The 23,503-nt window shown below is 42.5% G+C and overlaps 1 protein-coding gene across 9 annotated transcripts in view; it reads left to right on the top strand.

Moving 5' to 3' along the window:
- dop1a (DOP1 leucine zipper like protein A) overlaps positions 1–22,990 on the top strand; it is a 344,210-nt gene extending 321,220 nt beyond the window's left edge. For 8 of the 9 annotated variants that reach the window (XM_072581124.1, XM_072581119.1, XM_072581125.1 and 5 more), the window contains 3 exons: positions 3,663–3,827; positions 11,760–11,889; positions 22,385–22,990. In XM_072581124.1, the coding sequence (XP_072437225.1) occupies positions 3,663–3,827; positions 11,760–11,889; positions 22,385–22,690 (601 nt within the window). In that variant the 3' untranslated portion in view covers positions 22,691–22,990. Of the gene's footprint in view, positions 1–3,662; positions 3,828–11,759; positions 11,890–22,384 lie in introns of those variants that run through there. The other variant, XM_072581122.1, reaches the window with a different exon arrangement.
- Positions 22,991–23,503: the final 513 nt, after the last annotated feature.

Here is a 23,503-nt window from a genome sequence, read left to right as displayed (position 1 = left end):
AGGGACAGGAATCGTTATTGCAGGTTCCGGGATTTAGATTAGATTAGATTACTTACAGCGTGGAAACAGGCCCTTCGGCCCAACAAGTCCACACCGACCCGCCGAAGCGCACCCACCCTGACCCATTCCCCTACATTTACCCTGCACCTAACACTATGGGCAATTTAGCATGGCCAATTCACCTAACCTGCACATTTTTGGACTGTGGGAGGAAACCGGAGCACCCGGAGGAAACCCACGCAGACATGGGGAGAATGTGCAAACTCCACACAGTCAGTCGCCTGAGGCGGGAATTGAACCCGGGTCTCTGGCGCTGTGAGGCAGCAGATGTTTCAGTAAGAATAGAGAAGATGGTAAGACGGGGAGGTGTGGCATTGTTAGTCAAGGACAATATTACAGTGGCAGACAGAACTTTTGAGGACTCTTCTACTGAGGTACTATGGGCTGAGATTAGAAACAGGAAAGGAAAGGTCACCCTGTTGGGAGTTTTCTGTAGGCCTCCGAATAGTTCCAAAGATGTAGAGGAAAGGATTGCGAAGATGATTCTGAATAGGAGTGAGAGTAACATGGTAGTTGTTATGGGGCCTTTAACTTTCCAAATATTGACTGGAAATACATTAGTTTGAGTACTTTAGATGGGTCAATTTTTGTCCAGTGTTACAGGAGGATTTCCTGACACTGTGTGTACACAGACCAACAAGGGGTGAGGCCACATTGGATTTGGTACTGGGTAATGAACCCAGCCAGTTGTTAGATTTAGAGGTAGGTGAGCACTTTGGTGATAGTGATCACACAATTTGGTGGTTTATTTTAGCGACAGAAAGTGATTGGTATATAGTGTAGGGCAGGAGTTATTGCTGGCGGAAAGGTAATTATGATGCAGTTGGGCAAGATTTAGGATGCATAGGATGGGGAAGGAAACTGCAGGGGAGGGGCACAATTGAAATGTGGAGCTTATTCAAGGAACGGTTACTGTGTGCCCTTGATAAGTATGTACCTGTCAGGCAGGCAGGAAGTGGTTGAGCGAGGAAGCCGTGGTTTACTAAAGAAGTTGAATCTCTTTGTCAAGAGGAAGAAAAAAGCTTATGTTAGGATGAGATGTGAAGGCTCAGGTAGGCCGCTTGAGAGTTACAAGTTAGCCAGGAAGTACCTAAAGTGAGAGCTAAGAAGAGCCAGGAGGGGACACGAGAAGTTGTTGGCAGATAGGATCAAGGAAAACCCTAAAGCTTTCTATCAGTATATCAGGAATAGAAGAATGACTAAGGAAAGAATAGGGCCAATCAAGGATAGTAGTGGGAAGTTGTGCATGGAGTCCAAGGAGATAGGGGAAGCGCTAAATTAATAACCACTGAGCCAGTGCTGCCTCACAGCGCCAGGGTACCGGGTTCAATTCTCGCCTCGGGCGACTGTGTGGAGTTTGCACATTCTCCCCATATCTGCGTGGGTTTCCTCCAGGTGCTCTGGTTTCCTCTGACAGTCCAAAGATATGCAAGTCAGGTGAATTGGCCATGCTAAATTGCCCATAGTGTTAGATGCATTAGTCAGAGGGAAGTGAGTCTGGGTGAGTTACCCTTCGGCGGGTCGGTGTGGACTTGTTGGGCCGAAGGGCCTGTTTCCACACTGTAAGGAATCTAATCTAATATTTTTCGTCAGTATTCACATTGGAAAAAGACAATTTTGTCGAGGAGAATACTGAGATACAGGCCACTAGACTACATGGGATTGAGGTTCACAAAGGAGGAGGTGTTAGCAATTTTAGAAAGTGTGAAAATAGATATATCCCCTGGGCCGATTGGGATTTATTCTAGGATTCTTTGGGAAACCAGGGCAGAGATTGCAGAGCCTTTGGCTTTGATCTTTATGCCATCATTGTCTACAGGAATAGTGCCAGAAAGTTGCCACCTCGGTTGATAGGGTTGTTAAGAAGGCATACGGTGTGTTAGCTTTTATCAGTAGAGGGGCCGTGAGGTTATGTTGCAACTGTACAAAACTCTGGTTCGGCCGCACTTGGGGTATTGTGTACAGTTCTGGTCATCGCATTATAGGAAGGACGTGGAAGCTTTGGAAAGGGTTCAGAGAAGATTTCCGAGGGTATTGCTTAGTATGGAGGAAGGGTCTTATTAGGAAAAGCTGAGGGACTTGAAGCTGTTTTCGTTAGAGAGAAGGAAGTTGAGAGGTGATTTAACTGAGACATAAGATAATCAGAGGGTTAGATAAGGTAGACAGTGAGAGCTTTTTTCCTTGGATAGTGATCGCTAACATGAGAGGTCATAGCTTTAAATTGAGGGGTGATAGATATAGACTCACCAACATTGAGGGCATTTAAATGGTCATTGGATAAACATATGGATGAAGATGCAGTAATGTGGATGAAGATGGGCTTCAGATTGGTTCCACAGGTCGGCGCAATGTCAAGGGCCGAAGAGCATAACGATGTTCTATGATGCTGAACCACTTTTTCAAGACTGACATGTAGAATTAAGTATTAATTCCTGTGTAAATTTCAACTTTATGCAGTGACCCCTTCGGAATTGCTACGCCAGGTTTTTAAACTCCTGGTATCTTAAGTTACAACCTCAGCAACCCCAAGTACAATAGCTTCTCACTTTACTGTGGTATCTTTGGCTGAGGTTTAGACTTTACTTCTAAATTACTTGAGTTGAAAATCTGAATTGCTCATCAGAACCTGAGACAAACCATACATTTCTTACTTACAAACCTTACAACTTCACTTTGTCAATCCTAACTAAATTTGACTGAAGCGCCCAAATAAGAATTTTTTTAAAAATCAAACTTGAGCTGCATACGACTCGATCCTACACTATGTCTTGCTTTCATTTTTTCATCTCCACCCACGTTTGAACTGGATTTACATATAATGTGGAGTCACTGTGTGCTTCACTAATATTTTTCCAAATTCTGAAGCCTGATGATTATTAATTATTATATTATTAATACTTATAATTCCAAGTGTTATCCTCTGCATAATTTTGGAGCAAGCTGTATATCAAAACAAAGCTTGGACTTTGTTTCATGTTGTTTCAGTAGCATCATAAGAGCTAGGAATATTGTTATTCCTTAAGTGATAAAGATGGATTTCTTAAAGCTGCAACAGAGGACCCATCCTTCCTGTAGTTGACAGCAGAAGTTTGGTTGCCACAATTGTTAGACTCCTGATTGGAGCAGCTTTCATGATTTGAGGTTTGTGTACTCAAACGTGACTGTTTTCATTTAGGACCTGAATATGCAAGCCAGATTGATGGCAAGTGCTAATCTACATTAAAAGTGCTGGCATGATCTGTACTTGGTTTCCAATGGGCATGTAATTCACAATTTCCATCAGATGGCACTATACTGGCATACCACAAAACTGACTACTGGAAGAAATTAAAGTTATATGTGTACTTACAAGCAAATATCTATGAGGTTGGAGTTATAGCTTGTGTTGAGTACAATAGGTGGATGCGTTATTCTTGGGTCATGCTGTACTGACCTAGGAATATTCGACTCTCTAGTGTTGATGTGCTCATTTTTCCAAAACAAAACTCTTAAAGTGTACCACTGAATGTACGAGTCAGCACATTTTTGAATCACTTACAATATTTTACTCACAGGAAAGTTCCAAAATATAGAGTAAGCATATATCCTCTTATCAATTTCAGAACTGCTGGACCATCAGTGTCGGGCTTGGAAACCACCTACATGGGAGGTAATGGGGTCTCCACATCTTACAACAATCAGCGGTGGCTTGGCCTATACCTGTCTGCATGCAAATTCCTGGATTTGGCTTTGAACTTGCCCTCTGAAAACCTTCCCCAATTTCAGATGTAAGTGAGTGAAGGTATTATTGTTTTCTTTCAAACATGATATCAAATCTAAAATTGTTAGCGTTATTGTGATTGTTTCTCAGTGATACTTTGCAGAGAAAGGAGAGAAAAGAAAGACATATTTGAAGGATTTAAGTGCAAATCATTGTTCTTTAAACTGTAACCAATACTTTTGCAGACAGCTGTTTTAGCTAATGTGACCTTAGTATGTAGGCATTTCGGAAATCCATTTCGGAAGCATTTACAAAAAGAGAGGTTAAGTTAGATGAAACTGTTGAAAGCTTTGAGGTTAAACAAATTAGGAATATGGGAATACAAATGGAAGTTACTACTTAGATTTTAAAAAAAAACCTAAATAAGCATCTACATGTAGAAGATTAGGGATTGGGGGGTACTATGTTTAGAACATAATACAGTCTGTGCCAATCAACTAATCCCATGTCCCTGCTCATGGTCCATATCCCTCCATTCCCTACCTGTTCATGTGTCTGTCTAAATGCCTCTTAGAATTTGCTATCATGTCTGGTTCTACTGTCTCCACTGGAACATGTTCCAGATACCTACTACCCTCTGTGTTTTTAAAAAACAAGTTCCTCCCACATGTCCTTTAAATTTGCCCTGTCTTACCTTAAACCTACACCCCCAAGTATTTGACATTTCCATCCTGGGAAAGTGATTCAGACTATCCACCCTATCCATGTTTCTCATAACTTTATATACTTCAACCTGTGATGCACTAGAAAAAACAATCCAAGTTTGTCTGACCTCTCCTTATAGCTAATATACTGCAATCCAGTCAACATTCTGGAAACCTCATCTGTATCCTTGCCAAAGCCTCCACATCCATCCCATAGTGCAGCAACCAGAACGGTGCACAGTACTCCAAATATGGCTTGACCCAAAGCCTTAAACTGGCAACATAACTTACCAGCTTTTATATGCAGTGTGCCAACCGATGAAAGCAAGCATCATATGCCTTCATTACCACCTTATCTATTTCATTGTCCCTTTCATAAGAACATAAGAAATAGGAGCAGGTGTAGACCATCTGGCTCCTCAATAAGATCTTTTCTTAGACTCAGCTCCACTTACCTGCCTGCTCTTCATAACCCTTAAAAGCTTTACTGTTCAAAAATCTATTTATATTCGCCTTAAAAACATTCAACAAGGTACCCACAACTGCTTCACTGGGCAGGGACTCTCATAACACTTTCTGGGTAAAGAAGTTCCTCCTCAATTCGGTCCTACATCTGCTCCCCCTTGTTTTGAGGCTATGCCCCGTAGACCTAGTTTGACCCCGTCAGTGGAAATAACTTCCCTGTTTCTATTTTATCTATTCCCTTCATAATTTTATATGTTTATATAAGACTACCCCCCTCATTCTTCTAAATTCTAATGAATATGGTACAAGTCTAGTGAATTTCTCCTCATAAACCAACTCTTTCAACTCTGGAAAAAACCTAGTGAACCTCCTCTGCACCACCTCCAGTGCCAGTACATCCTTTCTCAAGTAAGGAGACCAAAACTGCACACAGTACTCCAGGTATGACCTCACCAGCATCCTGTACAGCTGCAGCATAACCTCACTGTTTTTAAACACCATCCCTCTCACAGTGAAGGACAATATTCCATTTGCCTTCTGAATTATCTGCTGCACCCGCAAACCAACCTTTTGTGATTCATGCACAAGGACACCCAGGTCTCTTGCACAGCAGCATGCTGCAATTTTTTCGCCACTTAAATATCTTCTACCAAAATGAATGACCTCACTTTTACCAACATTGAAATTCATCTGGCAGCCCCTTGCCCACACGCTTAGCCTATCTACATCCTTCTGCAGACTTTCTGTATTTTTGCACACATTTCTTGACCACTCATCTTAGTGTCATCTACAAACTTTGACACAGTACACTTGATGCCAAACTCCAAATAGTCTGTGTAAATTGCAAATAATTGCAGTCCCAACACTGATCCCTGAGGCACATGCCAACCAGAAAAACACCATCTATCGCCACTCTTTATTTTTCTGTTAGTTAACCAATCTTATATCCATGTTAATATCACCTGTAATGCTGTGGCCCTCTATCTTTTGTGTAGCATCTTGTCAAATGCCTTTGGGAAATCCAGATATACACATCCACTGATTTCCTGTTGTCTACTGTGCTCAGACTGTCCTCAAAGAATTCCAGTAAATTAGATTAGATTAGATTACTTACAGTGTGGAAACAGGCCCTCCAGCCCAACAAGTCCACACCGACCCGCTGAAGCGCAACCCACCCAGACCCATTCCCCTACATTTACCCCTGTATCTAACACTATGGGCAATTTAGCATGGCCAATTCACCTAACCTGCACATTTTTGGACTGCAGGAGGAAACCGGAGCACCCGGAGGAAACCCACGCAGACACGGGGAGAATGTGTGGAGTTTGCCCAATCAGTCACCTGAGGCGGGAATTGAACCCGAATCTCTAGTGCTGTGAGGCAGCAGTCCAACCACTGTGCAACCGTGCCGCCCATTAGTTAAACATGGCCTGCTTTTCATGAACCCATGCTATGTCAGAGAGCTGTGGACTAGGACTCAAAAGTCCCTCCATGTATCAATGCTCCAGTCATTTTACAGTATACTTTCCTCTTGACCTCCCAAAATGCTTCACCCCACATTTGTCCAGATTAAACTCCATCTTCCACTTCTCCACCCAACTTTCTAACTGATCAATATCCTGGTGCATTCTTTGATAACCTCTCACTATCCACAACCTCTCTAGTTTTAGTTTTGTCTGCAAACTTACTAATCAGACCACTGATGTTTTCATCCAAATTATTTATGTAAGTTACAAATGACCAAGATCCCAGCACTGATACTTGCAGGACACCACTGGTCACAAACCTCCAGTCAGGTGGAAAAAACTCCTCAAAAACTACAATTAGTCTTTTATGGCCAAGCCAATTTTGTTTCCATCTTGCAACTCACCATGGAGGATTCCATATGATTTGATCTTCTGGGCCAACCTACCATGTCCACGTGGACAACATCTACTGCCTTGATCATCTTGGTCACTTCCTCGAAAACCTCAATCGAGTTTGTGAGACAAGACTCCCCTGCATAAAGCCAGGCTGACTATCCCTAATAAGTCCAATCTTCTCCAAATGCAAGTAAATCCTGTCCCTAAGGATCTTTTTGATAATTTCGCCGCACTGATGTAAGGCTCAACAGCTTATAATTTCCTGGATTGTCCCTGTTGCCCATCTTGAACAAAGGGACAACAGTCTCTAGTCTTTTGAGAGCTTTCCTGTGGCAAAAGAGGATACATATCTATCAAGGCCTAGCAATGTCCTCCCTTACCTCCCTCAGTATCCTGGAAAGAGCCCATCAGGTACTGAGGATTTGCCTACCTTAATGTTTTCCAAGACACCCAACACCTTCCCCTTCTTCTTAATATCGACATGCCTCACAGTATTAACAAGCTCCATCTAAATTTACCATCATGTATGTCTTCCTTGGTTAATGCCGATGAGAAATAATCATTAAGGACTTCACACACTTTGACTGGCTCTGCACACAAATTTCCTCCTTTGTCCTTGAGTAAACCTACCATTTCCCAAGTTACCCTCTTTTTCCTAATATATGTATAAAATGCCTTGAGGCTCTACTTAATCCTACTTGCCAAGGACATTTCGTGGCACCTTCTAGCCATGGAATAAGGATAGCAAACAGAAAACAAAAATAAAAAGCCATTTTGAAGTTGGCAGGCTGTAACTGGTGAGATTCTATAAGAATCAGCTATGTACAATTAAACATTTAAAAGGAATAAAGTTAAAGTTCTTAATTGGAGTAAAGCAAACCTTGACAGTATGAGACAGGAACTTCTAAGAGTTGACTGGGGTAGTCTGTTTACAGGTAAAAGGACAACTGGCAAGTGGGAGACTTTCAAAGGTGAGATAACTATAATTCAAAAACATTTTGTACCTGTTAAAGTGAAGGGTAAAGCTGGTAAAATTAGGGAGCAATGGAAGAATAAAGATATTGGAGCTCTGATCAAAATGAGGAGTAAGCATATGTTAGGAAAAGACAACTGGGATCAAGTGAATCTCTTAACCTGCATCAGGAGTATAGGAACATTCTTAACAGGGACATCAGGAGGGCTAAAAGGGGATGTCCAATAGCCTTGGCAGATAAGGTTAAGGATAATCCAAAAAGATTCTCTAAGAATAAAAGAGCAACAGGGGAGAGAATAGATCAATGAGGTCACCTATGCCTGGAGCCACAGGAGATGGGAGAGATGCGAAACAAATATTTTGCATCAGTTTTTACTGTGGAGAAAGAAAAGGAGGCTAGGGAACTCTGGGAAAGAAATACTGATGTCTTGTAAACAGTCCACTTTACAGAAGAGGAGGAGCTGGACATCTTAAAAATCAAAGGTGGATAAGTCTTTGGGACCTGATCAAGTGTACCCCAGGAAGTTGTAGGAAGTCAGGGAAGAAATTGCAGGGCCCTTAGCAGAGATATTTGTATCACCTATACCCATGGGTGAGGTGCCAGAGGATCGGAGAGTGGTTACTATTATGTCTTTATTTAAGAAAGGCTGTAAGAAGAAGCCTGGGAGCTATAGACTGGTGATCCTAATATCAGTATTTCAATATTAGGTAAGTTGTTGGAGGGGATTCTGAGAGATAGAATTTATCTGCATTTGGAGAGGCAAAGACTGTTAAGGGGTAGTCACCAAGGTTTTGTGTGTGGGAAATTGTGTCTCACAAACTTGATTGGGTTTTTGAGAAAGTAATCAAAAAGATTGATGAGGGCAGGGTAGTAAATGTCTACGTGGAATTTAGTAAAACCTTTGACAAGGTTCCACATTCTTGATAGTAGGAGACAGAGGTAGTGGAAAGTTGAGTTTTGGACTTGAGACCTGTGACCAGCTGTGTTCTGTAAAGATTGGTGCTGGATCCACTGTTGTTCATTGTTTATGTAAATGATTTGGATGAGAATTTAGGAAGAATGGTTAATATGTTTATGGGTGACACCAAAATTGGTTGTGTAGTCAACAGTAAAAAGGTTATCTCACATTACGAAGGGACCTTGATCAATTTAGCCAATGGGCTGAGGAGTAGCAGTTGGAGTTTAATTTGGATAAATAGAAGGTATTGCATTTTAGTAAAGCAAACAAGGGCAGGGCTTATATATTTAATGGTAATGGCATTGGGTACACCTGTCGAACAGAGAGACTTAAAGAATCAGGTGCGTTGTTCACTGGAAGTTGGTGTCACAGGTAGACTGGGTGGTTAAAAAGGCATTTAGCATGCTTGCCTTCACTTTCAGACCACTGAGTATAGGTGTTGGGATGTCATGTTGAGGTTGTGCAGGATGTTGGTGAGGCCACTTTTGGAGTACTGTGTACAGTTCTGGTCACCCTGCTTTAGGAAGGATATCATTAAATTGGAGAAAGTGTTGAAAAGATTTAACAGAATGTTGACAGGAGTAAAAGGTTTAAATATCACTGTGGCATCTGTACTGATGAGCTGTTGTAACTTCACTCACCAAATTGTGGATGACTACAGCTAGTATTATCATGAATTATGCAAGTCCTTTATTGGGGCCCTTGTGATACAGTGGCTGTGTACCCACCACTGTTCAAGGCCCACCATCAAAAGATGTAATAGTGGCTGAAGGACCTAGGGTAATGGATGAACTGAAGGGAATTCATATTAGGCAGGAAATGGTGTTGGAGAGACTGTTAGGTCTGAAGGCTGATAAGCCCCCAGGACCTGATGGCCTTCTCCCCAGGGTACATAAGGAATTAGCTCTAGAAATCGTGGATGCATTGGTAATCATTTTCCAATATTCTATAGATTCAGGATCAGTTCCTGTAGATTTTCAAGAAAGGAGGGAGAATGAAAACAGGGAATTATAGACCGGTTAGCCTGTCGTCAGTGGTGAGAAAGATGCTGGAGTCAATTATAAAAGATGAAATTACAACTCATTTGGTTAGCAGTAACAGGATAGGTCAGAGTCAGCATGTATTTATGAAGGGGAAATCGTGCTTGACTAATCTTTTGGAATTTTTTGAGGATGTAACTATGAAGATGGACAAGGGAGAGCCAGTGGATGTCGTGTACCTGGACTTTCAAAAAGCCTTTGATAAAGTCCCACATAGGAGATTAGTGAACAAAATTAGGGCACACGGTACTCGGGGCAAAATACTGACTTGGATTGAAAATTGGCTGGCTGACAGGAAGCAAAGAGTTGAGGTAAACCGGTCCATTTCGGAATGGGGTACAACAAGGTTCAGTGCTGTGACCGCAGCTGTTTACAATATACATTAATGATATAGATTAAGGTACTAAAAGTAATACTGGCAAATTTGCTGATGACACAAAGCTGGGTGGCAGGGTGAAATGTGAGGAGGATGTTCTGTGAATGCAGGGTGACTTGGGCAGGGTAGGTGAGTGGACGGATGCATGACAGATGCAGTTTAATGTGGATAAATGTGTGGTTATCAGCTTTGGTGGCAAGAACAGGAAGGCAGATTACTACCTAAATAGAGTAAAGTTAGACAAAGGGGAAGTAAAACGAGATCTAGATGTTCTTGTACATCAATGAATGAAAGCAAGCGTGTAGGTACAGCAGACCGTGAAGAAAGCTAGTGGCATGCTGGCCTTCAAATCAAGAGAAATTGCGTATAGGAGCACAGAGGTCCTTCCACAGCTGTACAGGGCACTGGTGAGACTGCACCTGTGTGCAGTTTTGGTCTCCAAATTTGAGAAAGGACATTCTGGCTATTGAGGGGGTGCAGCGTAGGATCACAAGGTCAATTCCTGGAATGGCGAGACTATCATATGTTGAAAGATTGGAGCTTCTATGCACTTGAGTTTAGAAGGATGAGAGGGGATCTGATTGAGACATTTTAAGATTATTAAAGGATTGGACACTCTGGAGGCAGGAAGCATGTTTCCGCTGATGGATGAGTCTAGAACCAGAGGACACAGTTTAAACCTAAGGAGTAGGCCATTTAGAACAGAGTTAAGGAGAAACTTTCTCACCCAGAGAGTGGTAGACATATGGAATGCTCTGCTCCAGAAGGTAGTGGAGACCAAGTCTCTGGATACTTTCAAAACAGAGATGGATCTCTTAAAGATAATAGAATCAAGGCTTATGGGGATAAGGCAGGAACAGGATACTGATTGTGGATGATCAGTCATGATTATAATGAATGGTGGTGCTGGCTCAAAGGGCTGAATGGCCTACTCCTACACCTATTGTCTATTGAGAGGTGTGGAAGAATAGGTTTATTAAAATCTGGAAAATCTTTCACATTAATGTGTATTTAGGCTCTGGATTTCCTTCAGAGTATAAATGCATTGTACAATTTGTCATGAAAAATCCAGCTATGTGTTGTGGATTGATATAAATTCTAGTTAACTCTTGAATGTTTACTTTAGATAGATCAAATTTTAATTGGTGCTTTTCTAAATAGTCTCATCTATCTAAACAGAATGATATTTAGAGGAGAAAGTGAGGACTGCAGATGCTGGAGATCAGAGCTGAAAATGTGTTGCTGGAAAAGTGCAGCAGGTCTGGCAGCATCCAAGGAACAGGAGATTCAAGGAGAAAGTGAGGACTGCAGATTTCAAGGAGAAAGTGAGGACTGCAGATTCCTGAAGAAGGGCTCATGCCCGAAACGTCGATTCTCCTGCTCCTTGGATGCTTCCTGACCTGCTGCGCTTTTCCAGCAACACATTTTCAGAATGATAGTTAGAGCCCTGTTTCCAAATATGTGATGCATTTTGATAAAAGTGAGTACCTTAACTATTGTTGGTGTTCGTGTTGTTGCTGCTTATATATTTTCATCCTATGAATTTATGGACACTTCGGAAAAATGTCTGTGATGCAACCATATAAGTACAACAAGCTTTAACTTATTCTATACGTTTAGGTATCGTTGGGCTTTCATTCCAGAAATATCTGATGATTCAGGGTTGGAAGTTCGCAGGCAGGGGACACATCAACGAGAATTCAAACCTTATGTTGTTCGATTAGCCAAACTGCTGAGGAAAAGAACAAAGGTATTTTGTTTTTATCATCTCTCGACTTCGTCCTTACTCAAGTTCTTCTAAAGGCATTGACCTCCTTCCTGGGTAGGTTTCAACAGGCACTCTCCAATAGGTCAGACAAATGATCAACATCCATATGTGACCCTTGATTGTGACCAACAGCAAGCTAGTCAACTACAGACAGTATTACTGCTGAATTCCATCAAAATTTGCAGCCTGATCTCTCAGGATTATTAGAAGAAGGAGGATACAATTCAGACCATTGTGCTTGTGCCAGCTGTATTACCCAGTGCCAATCTCCTGCATTTCCCTCACATCCCTGCACACCATTGCAATCCAAATGACAATGCAATGTCTCTAAAGTATCTCAGTTAAACCTGCCTCCATCACCTTTCCAGGCAGTACATCCTAACAACTCGGTATGTGAAAATGTTTTTTCACACATCGCCCTTGTTTCAATTACACATTAAATGTATGCCCTTTCATTCTAGTTTCTTTTACAAGTGGGAACACCTGCCCCATCTACTTTATCTAATCTGTTTTTGAAAACCTCAGTCAGATCTCATTTCAGCCTTCTTTTCTCTGAGGAGAACAGGACCAACTTTTTCAATCATTCTGCATAACTAAGATTTTGCATAACTGGAACCATTCTAGTAAATTGCATCTGCGTGTTATGCAATTCTTTTGCACCTTTCCTAGAAGGTGATGCCTACAACTGTATGCAGTACTTCAGCTGAGGTCTAACAAATGAATTGTACAAGTTCAACATCATATTCTTGCTGTTGAACTTTATAACCTGTAAATAAAACCGAGAAGACGGTATTTTTGTTTTACTGCTCTTCCATCTGTCTTGCCACTTTCAATGATCTGTGGACTTGGGTACTCTCAGATGCCTCTGCTCCTATACCCTCTTTAGAATTATACCCCTTATATTGTCTCTTGGTGTTCTTTCAACCAAAGTACATTACTTCACATTTCTCTGCATTGAACCTCAGCTGCCAACTATCCACTCCACCAATCTGTCAATGTCTGTTTGGATTGCCACAGTTTTTCTCAGTTTTGTTATGACACGGAGTCAGACAGCTGAGTCAAATCTGCCTTTCCACCTCTTTAGTTGCAACATGGTAAAATTAAACTGTCAAAGACTGCTAAATACTCACTTCATTTGTTCCTGCCAGACTTGTGAATGAACAGTCCTGGATGGTACACTGTGCTACTGCCTTACAGTACCAGTGACCCAGGTTTACTTCCAGGTTTAGGTGACTACAGGGTTTGCACGTTTGCCCCATGTATGTGAGAGTTTCTGCTGGGTGCTTCAGTTTCCTCACACAGTCCAAAGATGTGCAGATTAGGTGGATTGGCAATATTGAATTTCCCGTAGTTTCCAGGGTTGTGCAGGCTAGGTGGGTTAGCCATGGCTTCGATTATCCCAAGGCCTCCATTATCATTCAACAAATACTATCTGCTTGAACATAGGGTCTCTTCCAGACTCCAGAAAATCAATGTTTCGGGTGTAAGCCCTTAGCAGAAATGAGGATTGTGGGCCAGGAGCTGAGAGATAAATGGGGGGGGGGGGGGGGGGGGGCTGGGGTAAGGTAGCTCAGAATGCAGTAGGTAGATGAAGGTGGGGGAGAAGGTTGGAGAGGAGGGGGAGCGGTTGGTTGGAAGTCGGAGGCTTGGAACTGGAATAAGGTGGGGGGGGTAAGGGGAAATGAGGAAACTGGTGAAATCCACATTAATTCCATGTGGTTGCAGGGTCCCAAGGTGGAAGATGAGGCGTTCCACCTCCAGGTGTCAGGTGGTTAGGGTTTGGCCCAGGAGGAGGCCCAGGACTTGCATGTCCTTGGTGGAGTGGAAGGGAGTGTTGAAGTGTTCAGCCACGAGCGGTGGGATTGGTTGGTGCAGGTGTCCCAGAGATATGCTCTGAAATGATTTGCAAGTTGGCGTCCTGTCTCCCCGATGTAGAGGAGACCACATCGGATGCAATGGATAAAGTAGATGACATTTGTGGAAGCAAGGTGAATTTCTGTCAGATGTGGAAGGATCCTTTGGGGCCTTGGATGGAGGTAAGGGGAGAAAGGTACTAACATTATTAATGGTCAAAATCTTCTATCTGTTGAAACACCAGGGTCGCTGTGTCTGGTATAGAAATATTGAATCCCTACAGAGTGGATTCAATACAGGCCCATCATGACCTCATTAACCGTCCTAATAACATCCCACCCAGGCCTTATCCTTATAACATCACATTTATCATGGTCAACCCACCAACCCTATATATCTTTGGACTGTGGGAGGAAACCTGAACACGTGGAGGAAACCCACACAGACACATGCAAACTCCACACAGACTGTAATCCAAAGCTGGAATCAAACGTGGGTCCCTGGCATTGAGAGGCAGCTTGCCACTGAGCCACAGTGAAACCCATAGAACTTTTTTAATCAAGGAGCAGCCTGCAATTAGCCTCCAGGCCTGACCTAACAAACAAGATCTGTTCTTTGCCTTTTCGCACAAGCTGTCCCCAAATTCACAAGCCATTTCCAGCTCAATTCAAAATTGACAACAGAATAAACACAGATCAGGAATAAACAAAAAAGATACTAATACTGGCTAGACTAGCTTCACATGGTCAAGAGGAGGGAACCTCATCTGGAGTGAGTATATCTTCTCAAAGCTCGCTAGGAGTATATATAGCTTGGAGAATTTGAAGGCAATGTGGGCAATCAGTGCAGAGGGGAAAGAGGTGCTTTTTGCTTGACTTTTTTGCCTCATGAGTTTATAAGGTTTATTTTCAACAGACTAAATTGAAATCAAGGGTCAAGGAGCCTTGTGACTTACAGGTAAATTGTAAGTTCGTTTTCCGGTGATAGCTACTAATTTGTCCATATATTTTAAGTTACTTTCAGATTAAAGATAAATAGGGGAAAGATTTAGAGGCTACAAGCTGAAAGACCAGTATGAAAGTTTTAAGTCAAATCAAGAACTAAGTAGTTAAAGTGGAGATGCTAGCCAGGCCATGTGTTATGCCTGTATAAGACTCTGGTGCGGCCGCATCTGGAATATTGTGTACAGTTTTGGTCGCCATACTATAGGAAGGATGTGGAGGCACTGGAACGGGTGCAGAGGAGGTTTACCAGGATGTTGCCTGGTATGGTAGGAAGATCCTATGAGGAAAGGCTGAGGCACTTGGGGTTGTTTTCATTGGAGAAAAGAAGGTTTAGGGGTGACTTGATAGAGGTGTACAAGATGATTAGGGGGTTAGGTAGGGTTGACAGTGAGAACCTTTTTCCACGTATGGAGTCAGCTATTACAAGGGGGCATAGCTTTAAATTAAGGGGTGGTAGGTATAGGACAGATGTTAGGGGTAGGTCCTTCACTCAGCGAGTCGTAAGTTCATGGAATGCCCTGCCAGTAGCAGTGGTGGACTCTCCCTCTTTATGGGTATTTAAGCGGGCATTGGATAGGTATATGGAGGATAGTGGGTTAGTGTAGGTTAGGTGGGCTTGGATCGGCGCAACATCGAGGGCCGAAGGGCCTGTACTGCGCTGTATTCTTCTATGTTCTATAATATGGGAGTTGTTGGACCCCACTGCTGTTCGTGCTAATCACATCTTGGTTGCTTGAAAAACTCCGGCTCAGATTTGATGAGCTGAAGTCTGAACTTAGAATATAGTGACTCATCAGACAGGGGGGAGAGTTACCTTAATGCTGTGTTTCAGAAGGCAGTCACACCCCTTAGATTTGAAAAGTGTGGCGCTGGAAAAGCTCAGCAGGTCAGGCAGCATCTGAGGAGCAGGAGAATCGATGTTTCGGCATAAGCCCTTCATCAGGAATTTTGGGGTGGTGGGAGGGTGCTGAGAGATAAATGGGGGTGGTAGGTAATGGGAGAAGGTAGTTTGGATGGTGATAGGTAGGTGCAGGTGGAGGTGATAGTGATAGCTTGGAGCGGATAGAGGAGAAGGAAGATGGACAGGTGGGACAGGTCAAGAGGGTGGTCTCGAGTTGGGGAATTGGACCTGGGATGCGGTCCAACTTGCCCTCAGTTTATTTTCTTCATTTTCTTTTGTTGGTTTTTACCATTTTTCCAGTCCTAATGTTTTTTTTTCTTTCAATGTGTTGCTATTCCTTCCCGGAATCCTTGGTCCTTAGCCATTTTATTCTGGTAAACTTGTTTCCCAGTCCACTCCAGCCAACTCTGCCCTTACCATGATGTAATTATCCTTATTTAAGGTTCTGACCAAAACATTGCACTCTCAAGCTGAATGCTAAATTCTATCATGTTATGGACACTGTTTCCCTGGGGACCTCTAAGATCCTTAATTAAACCTGCCTTATCACACGTCACCAGGTACAGAATACCTTGATTCCTGATGGACCCTTAACATTTTGTTCTAGACAATTCTCTAGAATACACTCTGAATTCTTTTTTATGGCTGTCTTAGCTAATTTTGTTTTCCCAATCTCCATGAAGATCTCCTATGGTTTGTGTACAGCTTTTCTAACATGCCCTGATTACCTCCTGATTTATTCTGTGTGCTACAAAAGTGTGACTTATGGGGGACCTTGACTACTCCCACTAGTGCTTCCTTGCCCTTGTTATTTCTTACCATCACTTATTTGAATTCAACATCATCCAACCCAAGATAATTCCTTGCTATCATAATTATTCTAATTTGTACTGATAAAGCTACTCAATCACCCTTCCTTTCCCGCTTGCCCTTTCAAAAACTCTCATACCCTTGAATATTTAGTCCCAAACTTTTATCGCCTTGTAATCATGTCTCTGTAAGTTCATATCCATTAATTTCTATTTGTGCCACTAATTCATTTATTTTTCTCAGAATACTACATGAATTTAAGAGGTGTTCATTTTGAATTTTTGCCATTTTTCCTCCTTTGACCCTATTTGCATGAGTGAACAGCAGCAAATAGGGTCAAAGGAAGAAAAATGGTAAAAATTCAAAATGAATAGCTCTTAAATGCGTAACTGCAAGACGCCTCTCGCAGAGTGCTTTAGGGAACATCTCCGGTACACCCACGCCAATCAAACCCACCTCTCCATGGCCAAACATTTCAATTCCCCCTCCCACTCTGCCAAGGACATGCGGTGGAGGAGGTCCTGGGCCCCCTCCACCGCCACTCCCTCACCACCCGACGCCCGGAGGAAGAACATCTCATCTTCTGCCTCAGAACACTTCAACTCCAGGGCATCAATGTGGATTTCACCAGTTTCCTCATTTCCCCTTCCCCCCCCCCCCCCCCCCCACCTTACCCCAGTTCCAACCTCCCAGCTCAACACCATCCACCATCAACACCTACCTGCCAATCGTCCTTTCTTCCTCTCCGGCCTATCACCTTTACCCCTTCCTCCATCAACCTATTGCACTTAGCTACTTTCTCGCTAGCCTCAATCCCCTCCCATTTATCTCTCCGCCCCTGAGGCTACCTGCCTCACTCCTGATGACGGACATTTGCCCGAAATGTCAATTTTCCTGCTCCTTGGATGCTGACTGACCAGCTGTGCTTTTCCAGCGCCACTCTAATCTTGACTATTAGCTCAAGATTAGAGTGCCAGTCCTCCATGACCTCTCAAGTGAATAGAAAGGATACAAAGATCTTGATTGAGGCCCCCACAATCTCCTCTCTTGCTTCTCTCCGTAACTTGGGTTACGTCCCATCAGGGACAGGGGATGTATCCAGCTTAAGGCTCTTCAAGAAATCCAATGTCACTTCTTTCTTGACCTCGAAATGCCCATGCACACTAATCTGTGCTTGGTGTACACTGATGTACTCATTTAGGGTCTCGTCCATATATACTGTGCCTCCAAGCATAAGTTCTCTCATTTAACCTTGACTGGTCCTACCCTCTCCCTAGTTAACCTCTCACTTTTAATGTTTGTATAAAATGCCACAGGAGTTTCTTCCACCCTTCTTCCATGCTCTCCTAATTTACTGCTAGAGTTATCTCCTGTTTTCTTTCTATTCCTCATGGGCCCTGTCCATTTCGGGCAAATGCCTGTCATCAGGAGTGAGGCAGGGAGCCTCCGGGGTGGAGAGATAAATGGGAGGGGGCTGAGGCTAGTGGGAAAGTAGCTAAATGCAATAGGTGGATGGAGGAAGGGATAAAGGTGATAGGTCGGAGAGGAGGGAAGGACAATTGGCAGGTAGGACAGGTCATGAGGATGGTGTTAAGCTGAGAGGTTGGAACTGGGGTAAGGTGGGGGAGGAGAAATGAGGAAACTGGTGAAATCCTTCCTGAAGAAGGGCTCATGCCCAAAAAGTCGATTCTCCTGTTCCTTGGATGCTGCCTGACCTGCTGCACTTTTCCAGCAATACATTTTCAGCTACCTAAACCTTACACTTGCTTTTACTTTTTGACTACATTCGCAACATTATCATCATCCAAGGGTCTCCTATCTTGCCATCCTTGTCCTTCCCCCTTACTGAAGCATGCCGGCCTGAACTCTAATCAGTAGGTCTTTGAATAACTCCCACATTTCAAATGTGTTCTAATTCAATAACAGCTCCCAGTTAACTCTCCCTAGCTCCTGCCTACTACCATAATAATTTGCCCTTCCCCAATTAAGTATCTTCCCACAAGTTCTGGACTTATCCTTATTCATGGATATTTTAAAACTTAAGGAGTTGTGATCACTGTTTCCAAAATGCTTTCCCACTGTAAGGTCAGTCATCTGGTCAGGTTCATTTGCCAATACTAAGTCCAGTTTGGCCCTTCCTCTAGTTGAACTGTCCACTGTTTCAAGAAATCCTCTTGGATGTATCTAACAAATTCTGCCCTAAGCCTTTTATTGTAAGGAAGTCCTAGTGAATGTTGAGAAAGTTAAAATTGCGCACTATAACAACCATTTTTTTGGAAATCTTTCCATAAACTGCCCACATATCTATCCTCAATGTTTTGATGGTTGATGAGGTGGCCTATAGTATAATCCTAGCAGAGTGATTGCACTTTTGCTTATTTTTGAGCTCTATCCATATTGTTACAGTGGATGAACCTTCCATTTTGTTCTCTCTGAATGCAGGTATGACATTCTCCCTCACTAGTAATGCAATTCCTCCACCTCTTTCATATCCCCCTCTATCTTGTTTAAACCACTAAAACTCTGAAACGTCGAGCAGCTAATACAGTACCTCTAACAACCAGGTCTCAGTAATGGCCAAGATATGATGGTCCCATGTACAGATCCAGGCTCTAAGCTAGGGTTGAAAAATGTCATGCTGGAAAAACACAGCAGGCCAGGCAGCATCCGAGGAGCAGGAGAATCGACGTTTCAGGTATAAGCCCTCCTTCAGCTTATGCCCGAAACAACATTTTTCAACTCTGGTTCAGCATCTGCAGTCCTCACTTTCTCTAAGCTAGGATAGCAGGACAGCTAGATAAAGTGTTTAAGAAGACATATGGAATACTTGCCTTTATTAGCTGAGGCAGAGAGTTTGAGTAGGGAGGCAATGCTGGGACTGCATAAAATGTTGGTTAGGCCACAGTTAGCGCAGTTCTGGAATCCATGTTATTAGCAGGGATGTGATAGTACTGGAGAGGCTATAGTGGAATTTTACCATATTATTGCCTGGGCTGGAAAGGCTCAGATATGAAGGGAGATTGAAAGACCCTGTATTGTTTTTTGGAACAGAAGAGACTGTGGGAGACATGGTTGAGATATTTAAAATTATGGGGCATAGACAGAGTAGACGGGAATAAACTTTCCCTTTGGTAGTGGGATAAATAATTGGGGCATAAATTTATGGTTTAGAGGGAGATATGAGGAAAAACATTTTTACCTAGTAAATCTGCAGCTCACTGTCTGTAATGGTAGTATAGGCAGAAACACTCAAAATACTTATGATTTGAATGTTAACTTGCAGTGCCAAGGCATACAAACATAGGGGCCAAGTGCCTGATATGGAATATAAATAAGTATGTGTTTTTGACCAGTGCTAATGCCAAATGATCTTTTTCTTTCTTTGCACCTCCAGACTTATGGGAATGCCATCACCTACAAATCGCACACTATACTGACTTGGAACTAAATTGTTCTATCTCTATCATTGGGTCAAAATTTTATAAGTCCTTCCCTAACTGCATCCTGAAAGTGATCATATCACGTGAACTGCTGCAGTTCAAAAATAGGCTCACTACTATCATCTCAAAGACAAGCAGAGATAGACAATAAATGCTGACCTTGCTGGTCTGAATCCTCTTTGAATAAATTAAAAATAACCAGCCAACAGCAAAATTACTGTCAAAGCCTGTCAGTGGATAGTGGAACAAAAGCCTTGTTCAGAAATAGAGGTGGTGGTAATTATCAATCTCTGGTAGAGTCGGAGTATAGTATGCAGTTTGTGAAAGAGATTGGCTAAACTTTTCCTTGTACTTACATTTTCTTTTTCTCCTTTTAATTTTTGAATATTTTAAAAAGTAAATTGGGATGAGCAATGGTTGTATTGTAAAATGTCAGTACTTTATTTCTCAAGCAATTTGGCTGCATAGTGATACTGTCCAAAGATTAGAAACAGACCTTCAGGAATGAAATTAAGGGATTCTACATCTCTCTACATCTTTCACCCTCTGGAAAGGGTGAAAATAGATAAGTCTGGGCATGATGGCATTTATCCTAGGATTCTCTGGGAAGCAAGGGAGGAGATTACAGAGCCATTGGCCTTGATTTTTATGTCCTCGTTGTCTACAGGAATAGTGCCAGAAGACTGGAGGATAGCAAATGTGGTTCCCTTGTTCAAGAAGGGGAGTAGGGATAACCCTAGTAACTATAGGCCGGTGAGTCTCACTTCTGTTGTGGGCAAAGTCTTAGAGAAAATTGCAAGGGATAGGATTTATGAACATCTGGATAGGAATAATGTGATCAAGGAAAGTCAGCATGGTTTTGTGAAGGGCAGGTTGTGCCTCACAAACCTTATTGAATTCTTTGAGAAGGTGACTAAGGAGGTGGACGAGGGTAAAGCGGTAGATGTGGTGTATATGGATTTTAGTAAGGTGTTTGATAAGGTTCCCCATGGTAGGCTACTGCAAAAAATACGGAGGTATGGCATTGAGGGTGAGTTGGAGGTTTGGATTAGGAATTGGCTGGCTGGAAGAAGACAGAGGGTAGTAGTCGATGGTAAAGGTTCATCTTGGAGTGCAGTTACTAGCGGTGTTCTGCAAGGATCTGTTTTGGGACCATTGCTGTTTGTCATTTTTATAAATGACCTGGAGAAGGGGCTAGAAGGTTGGGTGAGCAAGTTTGTGGATGATACGAAAGTCAGTGGAGTTGTTGACAGTGAGGAAGGATGTGGCAGGTTACAGCAGGATATAGAGAAGCTGCAGAGCTGGGCAGAAAGGTGGCAAATGGAGTTCAATGTAGCTAAGTGTGAAGTGATTCACTTTGGTAAGAGTAACAAGAAGATGGGGTACTGGGCTAATTGTCGGATACTTGGTAGTGTGGATGAGCAGAGGGATCTTGGTGTCCATGTACACAGATCTCTGAAAGTTGCCACCCAGATAAATAGTGCTGTGAAGAAGGCATATGGCGTACTGGCTTTTATTGGTAAAGGAATTGAGTTCCTAAGTCCTGAGGTCATGTTGCAGTTGTATAAGACTCTGGTGCGGCTGCATCTGGAGTATTGTGTGCAGTTTTGGTCACCATACTATAGGAAGGATGTGGAGGCACTGGAACGGGTGTAGAGGAGGTTTACCAGGATGTTGCCTGGTATGGTAGGAAGATCATATGAGGAAAGGTTGAGGCACTTGGGGCTGTTTTCATTGGAGAAAAGAAGGTTTAGGGGCGACTTGATAGAGGTGTACAAGATGATTTAGGGTTTAAATAGGGTTGACCATGAGAACCTTTTTCCACGTATGCAGTCAGCTATTAAGAGGCTTTAAATTAAGGGGTGGTAGGTATAGGACAGATGTTAGGGGTAGATTCTTTACTCAGCGAGTCGTGAGTTCATGGAATGCCCTGCCAATAGCAGTGGTGGACTTTCCCTCTTTATGGGCATTTAAACGGATAGGCATATGGAGGATAGTGGGCTAGTGTAGGTTAGGTGGGCTTGGATCGGCGCAACATCAAGTGCCAAAAGGCCTGTACTGCGCTGTATTTTTCTATGTTCTATGTAAATGATTCTTCCAATCCTACAACTCTGAATCTATTTTTCTTCAATTCTGGCCTTTCCAACATCATTAATTTTACTTGCTTCACCATTGAGGGGGTCTACACTTCTAGTTACCTAGGCAATTGGCCCTGGAGTTGCCTTCTAAAGCCTAACATCTCTTTTGCTTCCTTTAAAACATTCGTTAAATACTAACTGTTTGATCATGCTTTTGGTCATCTGCCCTTAACATCTGCTTATGTGGCTTGGTATAAATAGAAGTTGTTTTTGAAATAGCAATCAAAATTCAAATTTATGATTTGGATAAGCTTGAATATTATGCTTGAAATCAATCTTAAACAGAAAGAACTGAAACCTAATTAATGGAAGAATTCTGATTACTTACAGAAAAATCTGGAAGATGACAACTCGGTGAAGACACTAGCATGGGAGCCTGGGCATCTGCTGCTGACCTTTTACTCTGTTCGTAGCATTGAGCAGTTGCTTCCCTTTTTCAATGTGCTCAGTCAGTTCTTTTCCAACAAAATCTCAAGTAGATTTACTGGATCCTCAGGGAGTCCAATCCCATGGACAAACTCATTCTCAGTCAAAGACCTTAAACCTGACAACCAGAAAACATTCTGGAGCAAAGGCAGACAAATAATAGAGGAAGTGCTTGAGAAAGATTTCCTTGAAGGTGTTATAAAAACATAACAGTAACCTGCTGGAGGTAGTGTAATCACTCAAAGCAAATATTCTGCAATGTGTACATTTGTTTGTATTTGAACAAGGAACAAATTTCAACAATGTAATCATATTAAATTTTATTTGTACAGATTGTGTTCTAATTACTGAATTATGAATTTGATTTTGTCCAAGTATGTTGACTCATTAATTATGGTGCCCAAAATATAAATTACTGTATTATTCCATTTGGTTCCAAATAATTGCACTCATGCTCAATTCTACAGGTGATGACCCATTATTAAAAGTACATGTACCTTTTAATTGCAGTTGTGATTTTATGGATTGTTTGTGCACAATTAATCCATTACTGTTATAAGTAACATCCAGTCCTCAGAAACAAAATGTTAATTTTCATCATGAGTGCTGAATGTGAAAGGAGAAAGTGAGGATTGCAGATGCTGGAGATCAGCATTAAAAGTATGGCACTGAAAAAGCACAGCAGGTCAGGCAGCATCCAAGGAGCAGGAGAGTCAAGGTTTCAAGCATAAGCTCTTATTCGGGAATTGTAGGGGTGTGGGAGGGGGGGGGGGGGGGGGGAGGTGCAGGTGGCCCAAGGGGGTTGGGTTGAGAGATAAATGGGAGTGGGGAGGAGCTGTGGGGAAGGTAGCTAGGAGTGCAATACGTAGATGAAGGTGAGGGGTGATGGCGATCGGTTGGAGTGGAGGGTGGAACAGATAGGTAGGAAGAAAGGTGGACATGTTCAAGAGGGTGCTGCTGAGTTCAAGGGTTGGATCTGGGATAAGGTGGTGGGGGAGGGAAGATGAGGAAACTACATTGATT

Source organism: Chiloscyllium punctatum, chromosome 11 (genome assembly GCF_047496795.1).
Source record: "Chiloscyllium punctatum isolate Juve2018m chromosome 11, sChiPun1.3, whole genome shotgun sequence".
NCBI lineage: Eukaryota > Metazoa > Chordata > Chondrichthyes > Orectolobiformes > Hemiscylliidae > Chiloscyllium > Chiloscyllium punctatum.
This window is presented reverse-complemented; position numbering and strand designations above follow the sequence as displayed.